Source organism: Phyllostomus discolor, chromosome 1 (genome assembly GCF_004126475.2).
Source record: "Phyllostomus discolor isolate MPI-MPIP mPhyDis1 chromosome 1, mPhyDis1.pri.v3, whole genome shotgun sequence".
Classification (NCBI taxonomy): domain Eukaryota; kingdom Metazoa; phylum Chordata; class Mammalia; order Chiroptera; family Phyllostomidae; genus Phyllostomus; species Phyllostomus discolor.
This window is the reverse complement of record NC_040903.2, coordinates 22,737,183-22,752,243: the sequence shown is the minus strand read 5'-3', so window position 1 is coordinate 22,752,243 and position 15,061 is coordinate 22,737,183. Positions and strand designations below refer to the sequence as shown.

The following is a 15,061-nucleotide window of genomic DNA, read 5'->3' as shown; positions in this document are numbered from 1 at the left end:
GGAAGACAAGCCCACTCTGCTCCCGCCCCGGGGTCCCGGGCTGTTCTCGCAGTAGCAGTAAAACCAGACTAGGAAAGGAGGCGGTCTCGAGGAGAAGAGGCGGGTCCGGGCCTCTGTGGGCGGGGAATGAGGGGTGGGGCCATGGCCTCATCCCAGCGGTTGAAGCCGTGACCAGACTGGGAAGAAAGCAGGCTGGGAGGGAAGGGGCGGGGCCTGGCTGAGGTGGGCGGTCCAGGGGCGGGGCCACATGGGCCTCACGCGAAGTCAGGCGGAGCGCGGGGCTTGGCACGGAGAGGCGGGGCGGAGCCGAGGTGGGTGGGACTGGAGGGGAGGGTCAGGGTGGGGTAGCGTTTGCAGCGGGGCGGGGTTGCCCTGCACTAGGGCAGAGCTTAAGCACTCCGTCCTCCAGCCACTTCCAGAGCCGTGCGGTCTACTCAAGCCCTGGACGAGGCGTCCCGGGGCGGGGAGGAGGACGAAGGGACCTGGCGATGGCTTCGCGGGGACTCCCAGGGTCTGCCGTCCTCACCGCTGCTGTCTTTGTGGGAGGCGCCGTGAGTTTGCCGCTCGTGGCTCCGGGTGAGTTCTCCGTTAGCTCGGGGCTCGTTGGAGAAAGCTAAGGATAGAGACTGCAGCCCCCCTGCGCCCCCCGCAGCTGTAGTCCCGGCCAGTGGCGAAATGCGGGCTCTCGACTGCGAGCTGTCGGGGGGTGGCCCGGGAGTTGGCGGAGCCTGGCGACCTATCTGATCCCTCCCTTCCCGCCTGCAGGGCTCCCGCCTTCGCTCTGCTCGCCGGCTTCTCGGAGGACCTGTTACCCCCGCCCCCCACTTCTGAGCTGTCCCGGGTGTGGGGATCGAGCCCGGTCTTGCATGCCTCAGGTGCGCTTCCGCTCGGCACCTCCAAGCCCCGTCAACCCCTTTTGTGCCGCCCTTGTCCTCAAAGGCCCGGCGAGCGGAAGATCGTGTCACTGGGGACCGGGTGCACTGGCGCTGTCGCCGCTCCGCCCCCCCTCTCCCCACCGTCCCGCCCCCGCTTTATAGTTTAAAACCTTGGGGAGTTTCAATTCTTTACTTTCCAAGTTTTAATTTATTTTAGTGGAGGATGGATTCTTGTAACAGGTTGGGGATTTCAGATTTCTTCTCACATATCCTGTATGAATCAGGCTTGGAAAAGGGAAGGCGCGTTTGTAAACTTAAGATTTTTTTCTTAGTCGAGTCCTGTCACCACAAAAGGAACCTAATGTGGTCAGAGAAGGAAGCCACCAGCCGAGCTGATAAGGTGTCATCTCCAATGATGAATGTAGAGCAGGAATTTTTCTTTGAAATCTAACAGGATAGGTAGATTTTATGGAAGTCCTGTCTCAAACTCTTGTTTTTGTAACTGTAGGCACCAGGGATTCCCCCTCTTAACTGCCACCTACTGAGTAATTTAAAAATAATAATAATAAATATATACCTTCTTGGCCAGTTGGGGTCACCACGACCTGGAATTTTAGATCAGCAAGCTCTTCTTAGCTTGAGCAGCTCCTCCTCAGGTCCAAATGATAAGCATCTGGAAGCCTTCCAACGGTGGCTGTCTCCTCCATAAAAACATACACTATTCTTCACTTTGGCTTTCACTTTTTCATAGAAAACAGAACGTGTTAGGAAGGAAACAGAATGACACATACCCTATTTTTTGGACTATAAGATGCACTTTCCCCCCAAATTTGGGAGGAAAGGGGGGTGCGTCTTATAGTCCGAATGTAGCTTACCTGGCTTGCTGGGGTGGGGGGGCAGCAGCCTGTTATTTATGTTATTAAATGTTTTACCACATTTTTTGCTTCAAAGTTCTTTTTGCTATTTTCCTCCTCTAAAACCTAGGTGTGTCTTATGGTCTAGTGCGTCTCACAGTCTGAAAAATTCGGTGTATCTCCTGAGCCTTTATTAGCAGACACATATTTCCTTCAGCCATCCTCCCTGGGGAGATGGCAGCTAGTGACGTGGTTATTGGATGGGAGATTTTGGTGTTCAGCCTGAGTGTCATTGCTGAGACAGGTCAGTGCGTTATCAGGTTCAAACCCGACCCGAGGCTGTAGACAGTAGTTAGAGATACGAAGTCAGTTGCTCCAGAAATTGAAGAGCTTAACCTGGGAGTGAAATTCAGCACATGCTGCATGTAATCCTCCATCAACCAGAGAAAACCATCCCTAGAGTAAGTTTGTGTTTCCTTGGGCCTCTGAGCAGCACCAGCTCTCAGGACTAGAATGAAGAAAACTCTCATCTAATTGCACAATAATCTCTCTGTTTCTTTTTTAATGAAATGGAACACTTGAGAAGAGTAAGGTGTCTAAAAAGGAAAGAATCCAGAGTATAAGTGTGTCGGGGTGGCTTGAGACCTGACCAGTCAACATTGGTTACCCAGTGGAATCTAAGACAGTGTGCATGTTTGTAGACAGTGTTAGGGAGGTAGAGAGAAAGAAATGGGAAGTGATGTTGAGTACCTGGTATGGGCCAAGTTTCGAGTTGGGCACTTCATGTGCATTTTTACACTTATTTCTCATAATGCTAGGAACTTCTTACTTCCAGTGAGGCCGCTGAGGCCCAGAGCAGTTAAACAATTAGTCCAACATCACATAGTTAGTCTATCAGCCAGCATTTATTTAATCGGAGAAGCAGAACCACTAGCAGGTATGTGTGTGTGTGTATGTGTGTGTGTGTGTGTATCTTTATATATATCTTTATCTTTGATAACCTAGGCAGCTTAATTCCAAAGTTCATTCATTCTCTTTCTGCTATACCCACTGCTCCTGAGTGAGAAAACAGAGCAGAAATCAGCCTGGGCAGTCCTGTTGAGATTCTAAGACAGGGAGTTCAAGATGAAAAATTGTAAGCAGGAGGCTATGAGAAGGTGGGCAGCAGGAGAAAGTAGAACAGATAACTGCACAGTGGGTAGTGGCCAGTCTCTCGCTTCCTGCTTAGTAGGAGAAGCTCATTAAATTGCTGTCTCTCAGTAACAGCATTTGCAACTCTATCCCAACAAGCAGCAGAAGGGATGGTTTTTCACATCTTGGCTTATGTGTGTCCTTAAGTTCTCTGGTTACTCAACCTTTGGGCTTATTTGTTTCTCTGTGTGACAGTGGGCATGGCCTTTGAGGAAGGAGTGGGCAGCAAAGGTCCAGGGGCTGGTGAATAAGAAGTGCCCTCTCCCTGGGCTCTGTGGGCTGCCGTCCAGCCTCCTGACTCCTCATTTAGATGCCAAAGATAAGCTTTATTAAATTCTGGTTCTCCTTTGGCCAGATAGCTACTCAGATGTACATCACATCAAACATAATCAGTAGACAGGATATTTTGAGAAAGCACCACTTGGAGCTTGGGTTTCCAAGTCCAAGTTTAATTTAAAGAGGAAATGAAAAATTTGAGAAGTACTTGTCATTCCCTCTCTTCTCCCCTACCCCCCCTACCCCACCCCAAAGAAATTAATCAAACAGTCTGTTTGGGAGTTTCAGCAGTTGAATTTGAATGAGAGAGGTCAAAGGCCAAGGTGATGGGAGTAAACAAAATTATTGTTACTTTTTAAAGAATTGTTTGGCTCTGAAGTTGAAGTTTAATTATATATTGAGAAATTATTTAAAACTGACAAAATAATTTAAATTGTCTTTGTTTAAAACTGTTATGTTGAGTGGTTTCTAATTATTTTAGGGCACTTACATCAGTAACCGGTAAAGGTTTGATGGTCTGCGGAAAGCAGGTGGAATAAGGAGTGTGGTGTGGCCACCAAGGACTATAACTGGAATTTGGAGTGAGTTCGTAATAGACACTCTACTCTTTTTGAAGGAAGAATGCAATGTTTATTATACCTGCTTAGTGGCTGGCTCTGGTCTATGTACTCAGGTCATTTATTACAGGTCACTCTGTCCTGTAATAAATACTGGAATAATTTAAATATTCTTTTTCCCTACTAGATGAAAAATTGAGTCTCTGAGAAGTTAGCTTGAAAAAGTCGCTCAGTCAAGTATATAATTGTCTATCCCCTATGCTGTACACTTTAAACTAATACAAAATAATATTGAGGGTAAACTGTACTTTAAAAATAAAATTAAAAAAAAGAAAAGGTCACTCATATTTGGGTTTTGACCTTGGTCAGATCTATTTAATTCTAAAGCCTGTTCTTATTATATTAGTAAATCACTTTTTTTTTCCTTTCAAGTGAGAAATTTCTTTTTATTCTAAGATATTTATAAAGAATCACAAAGGGTAATGGCAAGATATAGCAGAAAGAGCTTTGAATCCGCCGAGTCCTGGACTTGAGTCAAAAGTGAAGAGGAGGCCCTGCCACTTTTGGGAGTGTGGCTGTCTGCCTCCATTCTCTCCCTGGAAAATGGGCGTGTGCCAGCTCCCGTCTTTGCCTGCCTTACTGGCTGCCAGTAGGGATCAAATGAACTATTGTCTTTGAAAGGTCTTAGCAAATGGCAAAGTGGCATATATCTTTTTATCCTGTGTATTTTTTTTTTTGAATTTCTTCCCCAAGGTGTCCATCAGGTTGGGATGATATTATAATGTGAACCGAACTGTCTAATAAATGTATACCACTAACAGTGTAAGGTTTTCATTCTGGAGGAGGGGATGGCCTTGCAATGATGGGTTCATTATGAATATATAAAAGCCCAGAGTGACACCTCAGATTCATGAGTTTGCTGCCATCGACTGGGAGGCAAGCCTCCAAATCTTCTTTTCCCATTTTCCCCCAGCTAAACTACAGTGCTCTTGGTATTTTTGGAAAATTCCCCACAAGATTTAAAGTTCGAGGAAAAGGAGATCTCATTACTCTAAGGTACTGTTACTCGCCGCTGTTAGTCTGTTTCATTCTGGTCTTCTGTCTCTCTCTCTTTCTCTCTCTCTATTTTATTTGGATAGGATCATGCAAATGAAATTTTGTGTCTTGCATTTTTCACTTAATGTTCTACATGAAGCTTTCTCCATTTTCCTATACTCGAAAAATGGCTGCATCATATTCTATTTTTGGATTCACTGCATTTTACCTCATTGTGCCTCCATTTTAGGATATTTCAGTTGTTGCTAATTATTTTCAAATGACTTTTAAAACTCATTATTTCAGTGACCATCTATCTTTCTCTAGATATGGATAACTTCCCAGGAAAGGAGTTCCTGAAAAGGCATTTGGGGGTCAAAGGTGTTCATGTGATTGGGGCACTGAGGACGTCAGTGCTGGGGACCTGCGGGGTGTCCCAGTTCACATTCTCACAGCAACAATCAAGGGACTCACTTTTCGCGTTTGGTGTTTTCTTTGAAAAGTGTATTTGCTACTTTGTAGTGTAAAAATTGGTGCCTTGATTGTTTTAACTTGTATGGTTTTGATTAGTAGTGTGATGACTAGTTTCTAAAAAAAAATATCTGAGCCATTTGTATATGTCTATGATCCTCTATGGACAATTCTGAAATCTGAAAATCAAAAAATTGTTTGGAGGCTCTTTGCATGCTCTGTTGGTGGTAAACCCTAATGTGAACCAATGTGAGATTCCATAGTATGTATTTATCTCTGCATGAGCATTGCTAACTTTTGCTGCAGTCATGTGAATGAGTTTCATTTCTGAGTGTTACATAATGTGTGCTAAACACATGGCATTACTTTTCTAGAATCACAGTCGGAATTTCGAGGCACATCTGAACTCCAGGTTTTCAGATACGGGATCACGGTCCTGCGTTTCCTCTTTTATGACTCATATTTTCTTATCTGTGGGCAGCCAAATGTAAAACTGCTCAAAATAGTAAAAATACCCTATGGAGAAAATGACTCCTTAAATGAGTGGCGCTTCACAAAAAGAAGCGCTATTTTGGTGTCTTAGTGGAGAATCTAATGAAGTAAGCTATGTGGGAAAAGCTGAAGTTTTGTTTATTCTTGGTGGCTCTAGGGATGGGTGGCCATTGTAATGGACACTTGATGGAGGAATTAGGCCAGATTTCTCTTCTGCCGGTTGTTGACACAGTTGTCTCTGTGAGGGAGAAAAGAAATGGAATCCACCCACGGGACTTTTCGGGGAGGGAGGAATGGGAAGAGGGTGGCAGATGCCCCAGGCAAACTGAGTTTCTGTGCCCAGCCATCTCACCTTGAGGATTCTTTTGCCAAACGATTTGAACTTGGGGAACTGGTTTTCTGTAACCCCTTTGAGATATCCCAAGGCCCCGTTCTCTCGCCTTGGTGCATCCCAGGATCCCAAGCAGCTGCCAGCTCTCCCCGACTCTCCTACCCCTATTTTGTTCACCCATCTCTGTGTAGAACCACTAGTAAAGTGCCTATGATACAGAGGGGAAAAATCTTTAAACTACTTTCCTTATCTATATTATGGAGAAATACGGCAGAGTTGCCTCATGGATTATTGTTTCGAGGTAACATATGCATGGCTACTGCCATAGTGCCCTGAATGTGCCTGATCTTGTCTGATCTCAGCAGTTAAGCAGGGTCGGGCCTGGTTAGTACTTGGACGGAGATAAAACATGCACAGCACAGTGTTTGGCATGTAATAAGTGTTAAAAAAGAATATTATTAGCATTCTGTCTTTAGCCAAATGCTAACCCTTTACTGACCTGCCACAGCTGTCAGATGGGATTTTCCTTTTTGATACCCTCTGTCATCTTGCTCTGGAGTCTTGGATGCTAAGGGTAGTATGTATCGGGCAGGGGGCTTTGAGAAGGCTTTGTTGGGTAGTTGCCCCAGGCCACAGGGGGAGGGGGAGCAATAGGGACCGGTGGGCTTAGCAGGGAACTAACTCTCTTGGGACGCAGGGGGTATGTAGGGCTGAGCCATTTAGCTACTGAAATTAGGCAAGAACGGAGAGAAAGAAAAAAGGAAAGGAACCATTACTTTTATGGGACACTTTTTGGGGAAAGAATTTTGGAAGCTTCACTGATTGGTTTATCTCTAGCCAGTTCGTGTATAGGTTTAGCTATACAATTTCGACAGTTTCCCCCTAAGGTCTGATGTAATTACTGTATTGGCATGATTTTTGACTATGCTAAGGAGTGACTTAGGGTGGTACCTGAAAGTGAATAGAGGGTGGGCCCTTTCAGCCTGGCCCCCGCACCCCCACTGACTTCTGCATAGGGAAAGAGGGAGGGGCGGGAGGCTGCAAACTGAGCTCTGGAAAAACGCTTGAATGAGACTTGACATGCTCCCAGGATGGTGAGCACGTGGAGCTGAGGGAAAGCGGTGCCCGCGCCCAGGAGAGCGTAGAAGCTCCTTGCCCTTTTCTCATACCTATGCATCTCTCCCGTCTGGCTGTTCCTGAGTTATAGCGTTTTATAATGGACCAGCAGTTTAATATGTGAGCTGTTCCTTTGAGTTCTGTGAGGCCCTTTAGCAAATTAATCAAACCCGAAGAGGGGGGTCTTTGGAGCCTGTGATCTATATAGCCCGTTGGTCAGAAGGACAGGCAGCATCTGAAGCCGGTGCAATGGGGGACAGCCTTATAGATCGAAGCTTTTAACCTGGGGTTGGGGGTCTGATGCTGTCTCCCCAGGGAGAGCGGCAGAATTGAGTTAATTGTTTGGTAGTCCTTGAAAAAAAAAAACAACAAATTAGACTGAGAAGTAGAATCCTGTAGCCTTAGGGCTGGAAGGAACCTACATAATCTCCCCAAAGCTTCTTACTCAGTAGGTGGGGAAGCTAAGTTAGCAAAGCCTGGATTCCAGCCGGTTTCCTTATTCTGCATAGGACTCTTCCCTTTGTGACCGAGCTGGACACCTTCTCTGAGGTGGACCCAGCTTTCTGGCAAAGCTCCTGGGTCACCGTTTGCCCTTGGTCCCTGTGCTCCAGGGTCCGCTTTCTCAGCTCTGCATCTGGGGCGTGCAGGCCCTGAGAAGAATGGCCATGGCTGACTCATTTCTGAGACTAATTGTGTTAATTGTATACTTTTAGAGTCAGAGGGGGCTTTGGGGTCAATTTGCAGTTAATCTCTGTCTTTGCAGATGGGGAAACTGAGCCCAAGAGGTTCAGTGGCCTCGGAAGGTGGGCAAGGCCATTGTCTGCAGCAGCAGAAGCAGTGGGACAGACCGTTAGGTTTGGTGGGGGAGGGCCACATTATGTGTTTTGGTCACTGTCCAAGGCTCAGATCCAAGCACAGGACCCAGAACAGAGCAGATATTTAAATGTTGGGAGGAAGGAAGGAAGCCAGAGCTGGAATCCAGGTGTTCTGACTCGGCCCGAGGCTGTTTCTTTATAATGAAGCAAAGAGTTAGGCTTTCCAAGGTTCACCCACAAATCTACGCTGTAGCCTCTTCTCCTCCTCACTTCCCAAGGTGATGAGAGTCTGCCTTGTCTGCCAGCCTATGGGCCACATCGCTCCGAACCCGGGGTGGAAAAACCTGGTCACAGGGATAGAAACAATGACAATAAAAAAGTAAGCAAGTACTGCCTTTATCGGGTGAGTGTGCAGGGACATGGATACATTTGGAAGTACTCGTGAAAATTTTCAGTGCAGAGGTGTTCAAAACCTAAATTCATTCATGAAGCTCTTTCCAAAGACAAACTAAATTCAGTTGTGTTTCTACCACCAGTACCTATTAATTGTGTATATATCATATTTCATAATATTTCATACATTTCTTTTATACCTTTGTTTCGTGGGCTAAGTTTCTTATTTATTTATTACTTCAGCAAATATTAGTAAAGCTGCCTGACTGTGTGCAAGACCCTGGGGAAAAGGGATGTGAACCAAACAGACTCAGTCCTGCCTTTAAAGGAGGCAACAGGTTATCAGGGAAGACGATTAAACAAGCAATCCTGATAAAGTGTCCTTGGCTCCTCGATTAGGAAAGCGTGGCCCAGGGCCAGAGTACCTTACCTGTAGCCGGAGGCAGGATGAGAGTCCAGCCGAGCAAGACTTTCTGGAGGAAATGAAGGTTAAACTTGTAAAAATGTTGTTGTTAGTCAGCTAAAGAGAACCCGAGGTCATAGAGGAGAGGACCTGAGAGCAAGCGAAACTCCAGCGGCGGTTCCCAGACTTGAGCGTGCATCAGAATTCACTGGAGGGCGGTTAAAACACAGGTCACGGGGCCCTACCCGTGTGTGTTTGAGTCATTAGGTCGGGGAAGGGACTGGCCTATTTGCTTTGGTCTAATACAGGCCCACATGATACTGCCTAAGTATCAGGATGTGATAGGAGAGATGGAAGAAATAGGAGGGCTATTTTAACCTGGAAATCCCTGCCCTCCTTGTGGGCTGTCCACATTTTGTTCTCCACCTGTCCTTCAAGTTGAAATCGAGGGTAACACTTCCAGGAAACCGTTCCGAGGTATTTTCACTGATTTCATCCCGTCCGAGTCCTTGAATATATGTTACACCCATTCCATGTTATTTAACGGATAGTTATAGGCCATCGTTTCCACTGTGTTGGGTTTAACTAGAGCTCCTGCGGCCACCACACACGGCACGCAGAAGACACGCTCGGATATGTGGTTGCTTGATCAGATTTACCTCTTGCAGCCACTGCAAGGAGCAGGTTGCCGTATTCTCTGCAGAGATGAGGAAACTGAGACTTACAGAAAAATAGCCAAGGTGAAGGGAAGTGACATGTCTCACTCAAGTCACAGATGGGGGAAGCCAAGGCTAGGTGTGTGTTCATTGCTCTCAAGTATCCTTTATGTTATGTGAAATTGCATGTCATCTGTGCTCAGCGCCACCAATAAAAGGAAAGTTTTATATTTATTATTTTTTTTACTTAAAAAAAATTGAAAACAAATTGCAGGTCCACCTACCTAAGGAGAAAACCAAGGCATCTTATCAATGGAATGTAGATTTTGTTCTAAGTTGAAAATGGTCAGTTGTCCAAGGAATTCTTCATGGACTGTTTATTTGCTTTTCGAGTAAATACTTGAGGGGAGTAATTCAATTTACATGCCATTAGCTTTAGAAATGGGTTTTATAAAATTTTGGCATAAGGTAGATATTAGGGGAAAATAGATTTCAGTTTCTTGAAAAGACACAAATAAGACGGCTTATGATACTACTCTTCTTGACTGGCCAGATGAGTTTAGCCGAGTGGTTGAAGATTTATAAAGAGCCTGTACGTGAAGTGTCACACAGGTAAGGAAGGTTAAGTGTCAGATAGGTAAGGTTACAAACAAACAAATTCTTTTCAGTACCCATAACATGCCAGACCTTCTTCCCCATGTATGTGTACAAACAGAAAGTGGTTTTCTGAGATTCCTGTCAGGGGTGGAGATTTGAAGAATTCACTGGGCTTTCTTTCAGTCTCACAGTAGAACCCAGTAACAATCACTTTCAAATGTCCTAGCAGCTCCTCATAGCTGGAAGTCTTCAACACAATCATGTGAATTATTCGCATTATAAAAAACAGCAGTGTGGAATTTCCTGGCATTGGTGAAGTGGCAGATGGTTAATGAACAGGCATTCCTTCACTTTTCCTTGCGTGTTTGTGCTATATGCTTGTACGGCCTGAATGTTTTTGCTGCTTCCTTAATTCTTTCCATCCTCCTCCCCCCTCTGTTAAAGGCAACACACAAAGCAACTACTGACAGGAAAAAAGAGGCCTCGGACATTGCTTATAGCTAGGCGATGGAGCCAGAAAGTCAGATTTGGAAGGTGAAGCTCATTTTCCATGCGTAAACGCCAAGTTGGTGTCTTAAGAGTCTTTGCAGATTAAACTTACAGATATTTCTTACACACAATGTATAATTTATTTAAAAATGAGGGCCTTACGTGAGCCACTGTTGGGTGTTGTGTAGGGTATGTAAAATGAACAGCAGACTTGGTTTCTGTCCTCACAAACCTGTGATTGAGAAGGGGGAGGTAAACTAGGAATACAAATCATTATGGAATAATAATGGAGAATGTGTCTGGTATCATCAGGGGTGTGTAGGCAAAGTGCTGTGTGGGATTACAGGGAAGACACTGAAGACTTAACAGCCTACAGGGGTGTCCAGCCTTTTGGTGTCTCTGGGCACACTGGAATAAGAGTTGTCTTGGGCCACACATTAAATACACACATACTAATGAAAACAAACAAACAAACAAACAAACAGAATCTCATAATGTTTTAAGTAAATTTAAGATTTTGTGTTGGGCTGCCTCCATAGCCATCCTGGGCCCCATATGGCCTGTGGGCCACGTGTTGGACACCCCTGACTGGGGAGACTTGGCATTTTGAATGGACCTTAAAGTGAGCACAGGGAAAGGGAACAGCCTATGCAAAGGTGTGCCGGGAGGCAAGAAAGGCGAAGTCATTGCAGACCCAGTACAGACTACAAGGCAGATGCTGAGGCTCCGCTGGGGAGCTCCTGGCACAATGCACTTCACTGTGTGGGTGTGGGGGCCAAGGACGGAGTGGAGTGGGGGATCGGGGGCCAGAAGAGGTACTCAGGCTTTGTGATGTGATGGAAGAGCCCCCAACGTGAGCTCAGGAAGACCTGGGTTTGAGACCTGGCCTCATAATTTCAGCAAAGCAGTTGAGATACTCTTCCTATTTTCTCCACTGGAGAAGGCAAGAAGGAAGATAAGAGCCGTTCTTTGTAATACTTCAGTTGTTTAGAGGATCAAACAAATAATACAACCCTTTGTAAGTAATACAAATCTGACCTGTGTAAGTATATAGGCTTAATATAACACCTGTAGTATGTAGCTATAAATAATTTTTCAAAGTTTAAGAAATGCTGGGAAATGGGAGTCATGAAGGAGGTATAGTATATAATCTTGATGGTGTGAAGGCCAAGAAGTGTTCATTAATGGGAAAAGCTAGCTAACTGTGCATTTTTCTTATGTTAGAGTAAATTCTTTGGAATTGTTCAAATCAACTTGATTCCTGAATTCATCGCTAAACATTTATTTTTAGAAGACTTATATATTTCCATTTTTTAGCCTCATTGTTGTTCAAGTTCTTCTCTCTCCTGGTAGGCAGGGTGTCGACGTATGAAAGGTTCAAATCTGCAGAGGACTTTTTTTAGTTTATTTGAGCTAAACTGAGGACGTTTGCTGGGGAGCAAGATCTCAAATGCTTGGTAGAATAACAGTTTTTCAGCTTCTTTTGTGCATTCGAAATCAAAGCGGGGACGGATGTCATGATGATTGGAGAAAGCAAAGTGGGGATTGCCTTACAGGATAGTTGACAAGGTTATGTGCTCTCTTGAGGGTTACGACCCCTTTTGAGCAGCATTACTGCAGTTATTTCCAAAGTGTGTCAACCTAGAGGCACAAGGACAGTAGATAGGGCTGGCTTAAAACCTTTCTTTAGAGAAGTTATAGACTTGGAGTGTGACTACCCACCATGACATGCCCAGTTAGGAATTTATGATCAGACCTCCCTGAGAGGTTATTCTTCATAGAATCCCTTTCTCTTTCATCCACAAGGGCAGTGTTGGCCATTGTGGAGAGGAAGAAAATTTTCCTCTGCCCTCAAGGTTCTTGTGGCTGGTCTTATAATCAAATAGACGTGAGACAGATTAACAAGAGAAAAATAACCAAATCCAATACGTATGCATGTGTTTAATACAGACACATGTCTCCTCATGCACGAGAGAGTCAGAGACCCCATGCTCACGAGGAGTTCAGATCAGAAAGTGGGGCTGAGGTACATAAGACATCCTGAATGAGGGGAGTGTTAATGCACCTTGGAGGCTTCAAAGGGTCACTGCAGAGTGTTGAGAAGGGCAGGTGTTCAGTGAACAGGCATTTGCCCCGCCCTACAGACAGGTCAAAAGAAGTTATTTCTGATATTCTCTTATTATGGGCAAGGCCCCTAATTCCAAGTTTTTCCAGGTAGTCAAAGGAGAGGCAGAAGTTTCTCCTGAGCCCTTTGCTAAAGTTGCCCATAGCTCAGAACAATCACATACAACGGAAGCACCTCTTGGGGTGACTGGCTGTGAACCCCGGCACCATCAATGTCCAGTGCAGTGTCTTTAAATAAAACATGCAGATCAGCCCTGAGGCAACTTATAAAACCCTGCTTGGGTGAGGGCTCCATCTCTCATTTCTGGCACGTCTGTTTTCTTAGTCCCTGGATTTCTTATAATGTGACCCTATCTGGGGGAGGAAAAATAACCCCCTTGAAAATAATTTGGTAACATTAGGTGCCTACATATTATGGAAATAATTACGTAGAAAGTAGATTTGGTGTGTCCTCATGTCTGTGTGAGGGGGAGGGGTCAGGACTGGATGGGGAGATTTAAAGGAGGGAAAGAGAATTCTTTTGCTTGAACCCTGTGATAAAACGGCTGATCTTTCCCACACTGTCCAGCATGCATCTTGACACATAAATTAGTCAAGACTCTTGACTTTGAGTCCATGTGGTGTAATAAAGAGTGTATGTATTTTGTCTTTGTCCGTGCTTCCTGGAACAGAACTCCAGCAGCCCTTAGTGTTTCCTGAGTGATAGGATTATATGTTATTCACTGGGAGCCTGTTTAGACCATGGCTGAGTTCAGTGCTAACGGATGACCCTGGGTGGGCCTCCAGATAGCTTCAGGATGGGGCCGGTTGCTGGAGGAACCAACTACATGATTAGAGGGTTTGCACTTTCAGCCCAGCCCTGTTGCTTGGGAAAGGGAGAGGGGCTGGAGACTGGGTTAATTGCCAATGACCAATGACTTAGTCACGCATGCCTGCCTAATGAAACTTCCGTAAAAACTCTGGAACAAGGAGGTGGAGGGAGCTGGATTGGTGAACACGTGGGTGTGCTGGGAGGGCGGTGTGTCTAGAGAGAGCGTGGAAGCTCTGTGCCTGCCCCTTACTTCACCCTATGCGTCTCTTCTATTTGGCCTCTCTTGACTTGTACTCTTTATAATAAAACAGTGCTCCTGAGTATAGCACTTCCCTGGGTTCTGTGAGTCATTATAGCACAATGTCCAGCCTGAGGGAGATGTGGGAAACCCTGAATTTCTGTTGGTCAGCCTGGGACCCTCTTTGCAGCTGGCATCTGAAGTAGGGGCAGTCTTGTGGGGCTGAGTCCTTCAACCTGTGGGGTTCGTACTGGGAGTTAGTGTCGGAATTGAATTGAACTGGGGGATACCCAGTGGGTGATAGAGGATTGGTTCTTGGAAAAATGAACAGTCGAGCATTTCCTACTGGGGAAAAAAAGCAACTCACAACATTAAAACTTGTGCCTGAAATAATCTCTTTGAAATGATAGTGGTTTACTATTTCGATAAAGACTCAAAGGCATTTAAAAATTATAGTGGGAAAGAAAAGAAATTGTCAGGTTAGTGCCTTATTGTCTATGCATTTACATTGTGTTGTGTAGTGTAATAAAGCAGAAGCTTACCACTGTGTGGTTTTCTTTGACTCTTGTCTTCTGTGGTGTGCTCCAAAGGTTTCATAGCACTGACCCTGCCTCTCGTCAGTGGACGTATCTGGTGTGAAAATATTGTGGATTGCAGTCAGAGGCAGTCTCCTTACCAAGGGATTTCCAGTATTCTGGTTTGCCTCTACAGCGTTGATATTACTATTAGGTTGAACCGCAATTTATAATCTTACCGCTCAGAGATAACTAGTGTAATCATTTTGGTATCTTATTTTCCAACAAAACTGAGATTATGTTAGCTCAAATTCCTGTTTTATATTTATCTATTCACTTACCATTTTTCATTAACAAGTGAGATCATTTTGGACAAAGGGATATGGCAAACTGATCCCTTCATACATATTGTTTCTATTTTTGTAAAAGTCAAAGGAAAGTTTGGGGTTTCCAAGAAGTAATGAACAGTTTCAGCAGTGTTAAATGCAAATCAGGATGGCCTTTTGATTTTGCTCCTTTTTAAATGCTAGTGAGATTTTCTTTTTTTAATTTGTTCTTGACACCAAAAAATAGATAAATAGACTTGGAGAAAAGATAACTTCAATGCACCCTCTCTTTCCAATAATTGACTCACTGGGAAAAACCACTCCGTCATTCTAGATACTGAATTCGATGAGCATTGATCACTCATAGATTTTCTGCTCAAGACTGTAACCCAACTGGAGATGAGCTATAGATAATCCTATCTCATGGAACTTGACTGAAGGTCAACACTGTTCGCCGCGTTTTATGCTAGTGACTTCCACCTTCATTTCTTCCCCT

General features: G+C 44.8%; 1 protein-coding gene across 1 annotated transcript in view; it reads left to right on the top strand.

The window, feature by feature from the left end:
* Positions 1 to 364: 364 nt before the first annotated feature.
* Positions 365 to 15,061, top strand: part of RELL1 (RELT like 1) — a 60,721-nt gene continuing 46,024 nt past the window's right edge. The window contains exon 1 of the mRNA XM_028508149.1: positions 365 to 576. Within this exon, the coding sequence (XP_028363950.1) occupies positions 489 to 576 (88 nt within the window). The 5' untranslated portion in view covers positions 365 to 488. The remainder of the gene's footprint in view (positions 577 to 15,061) is intronic.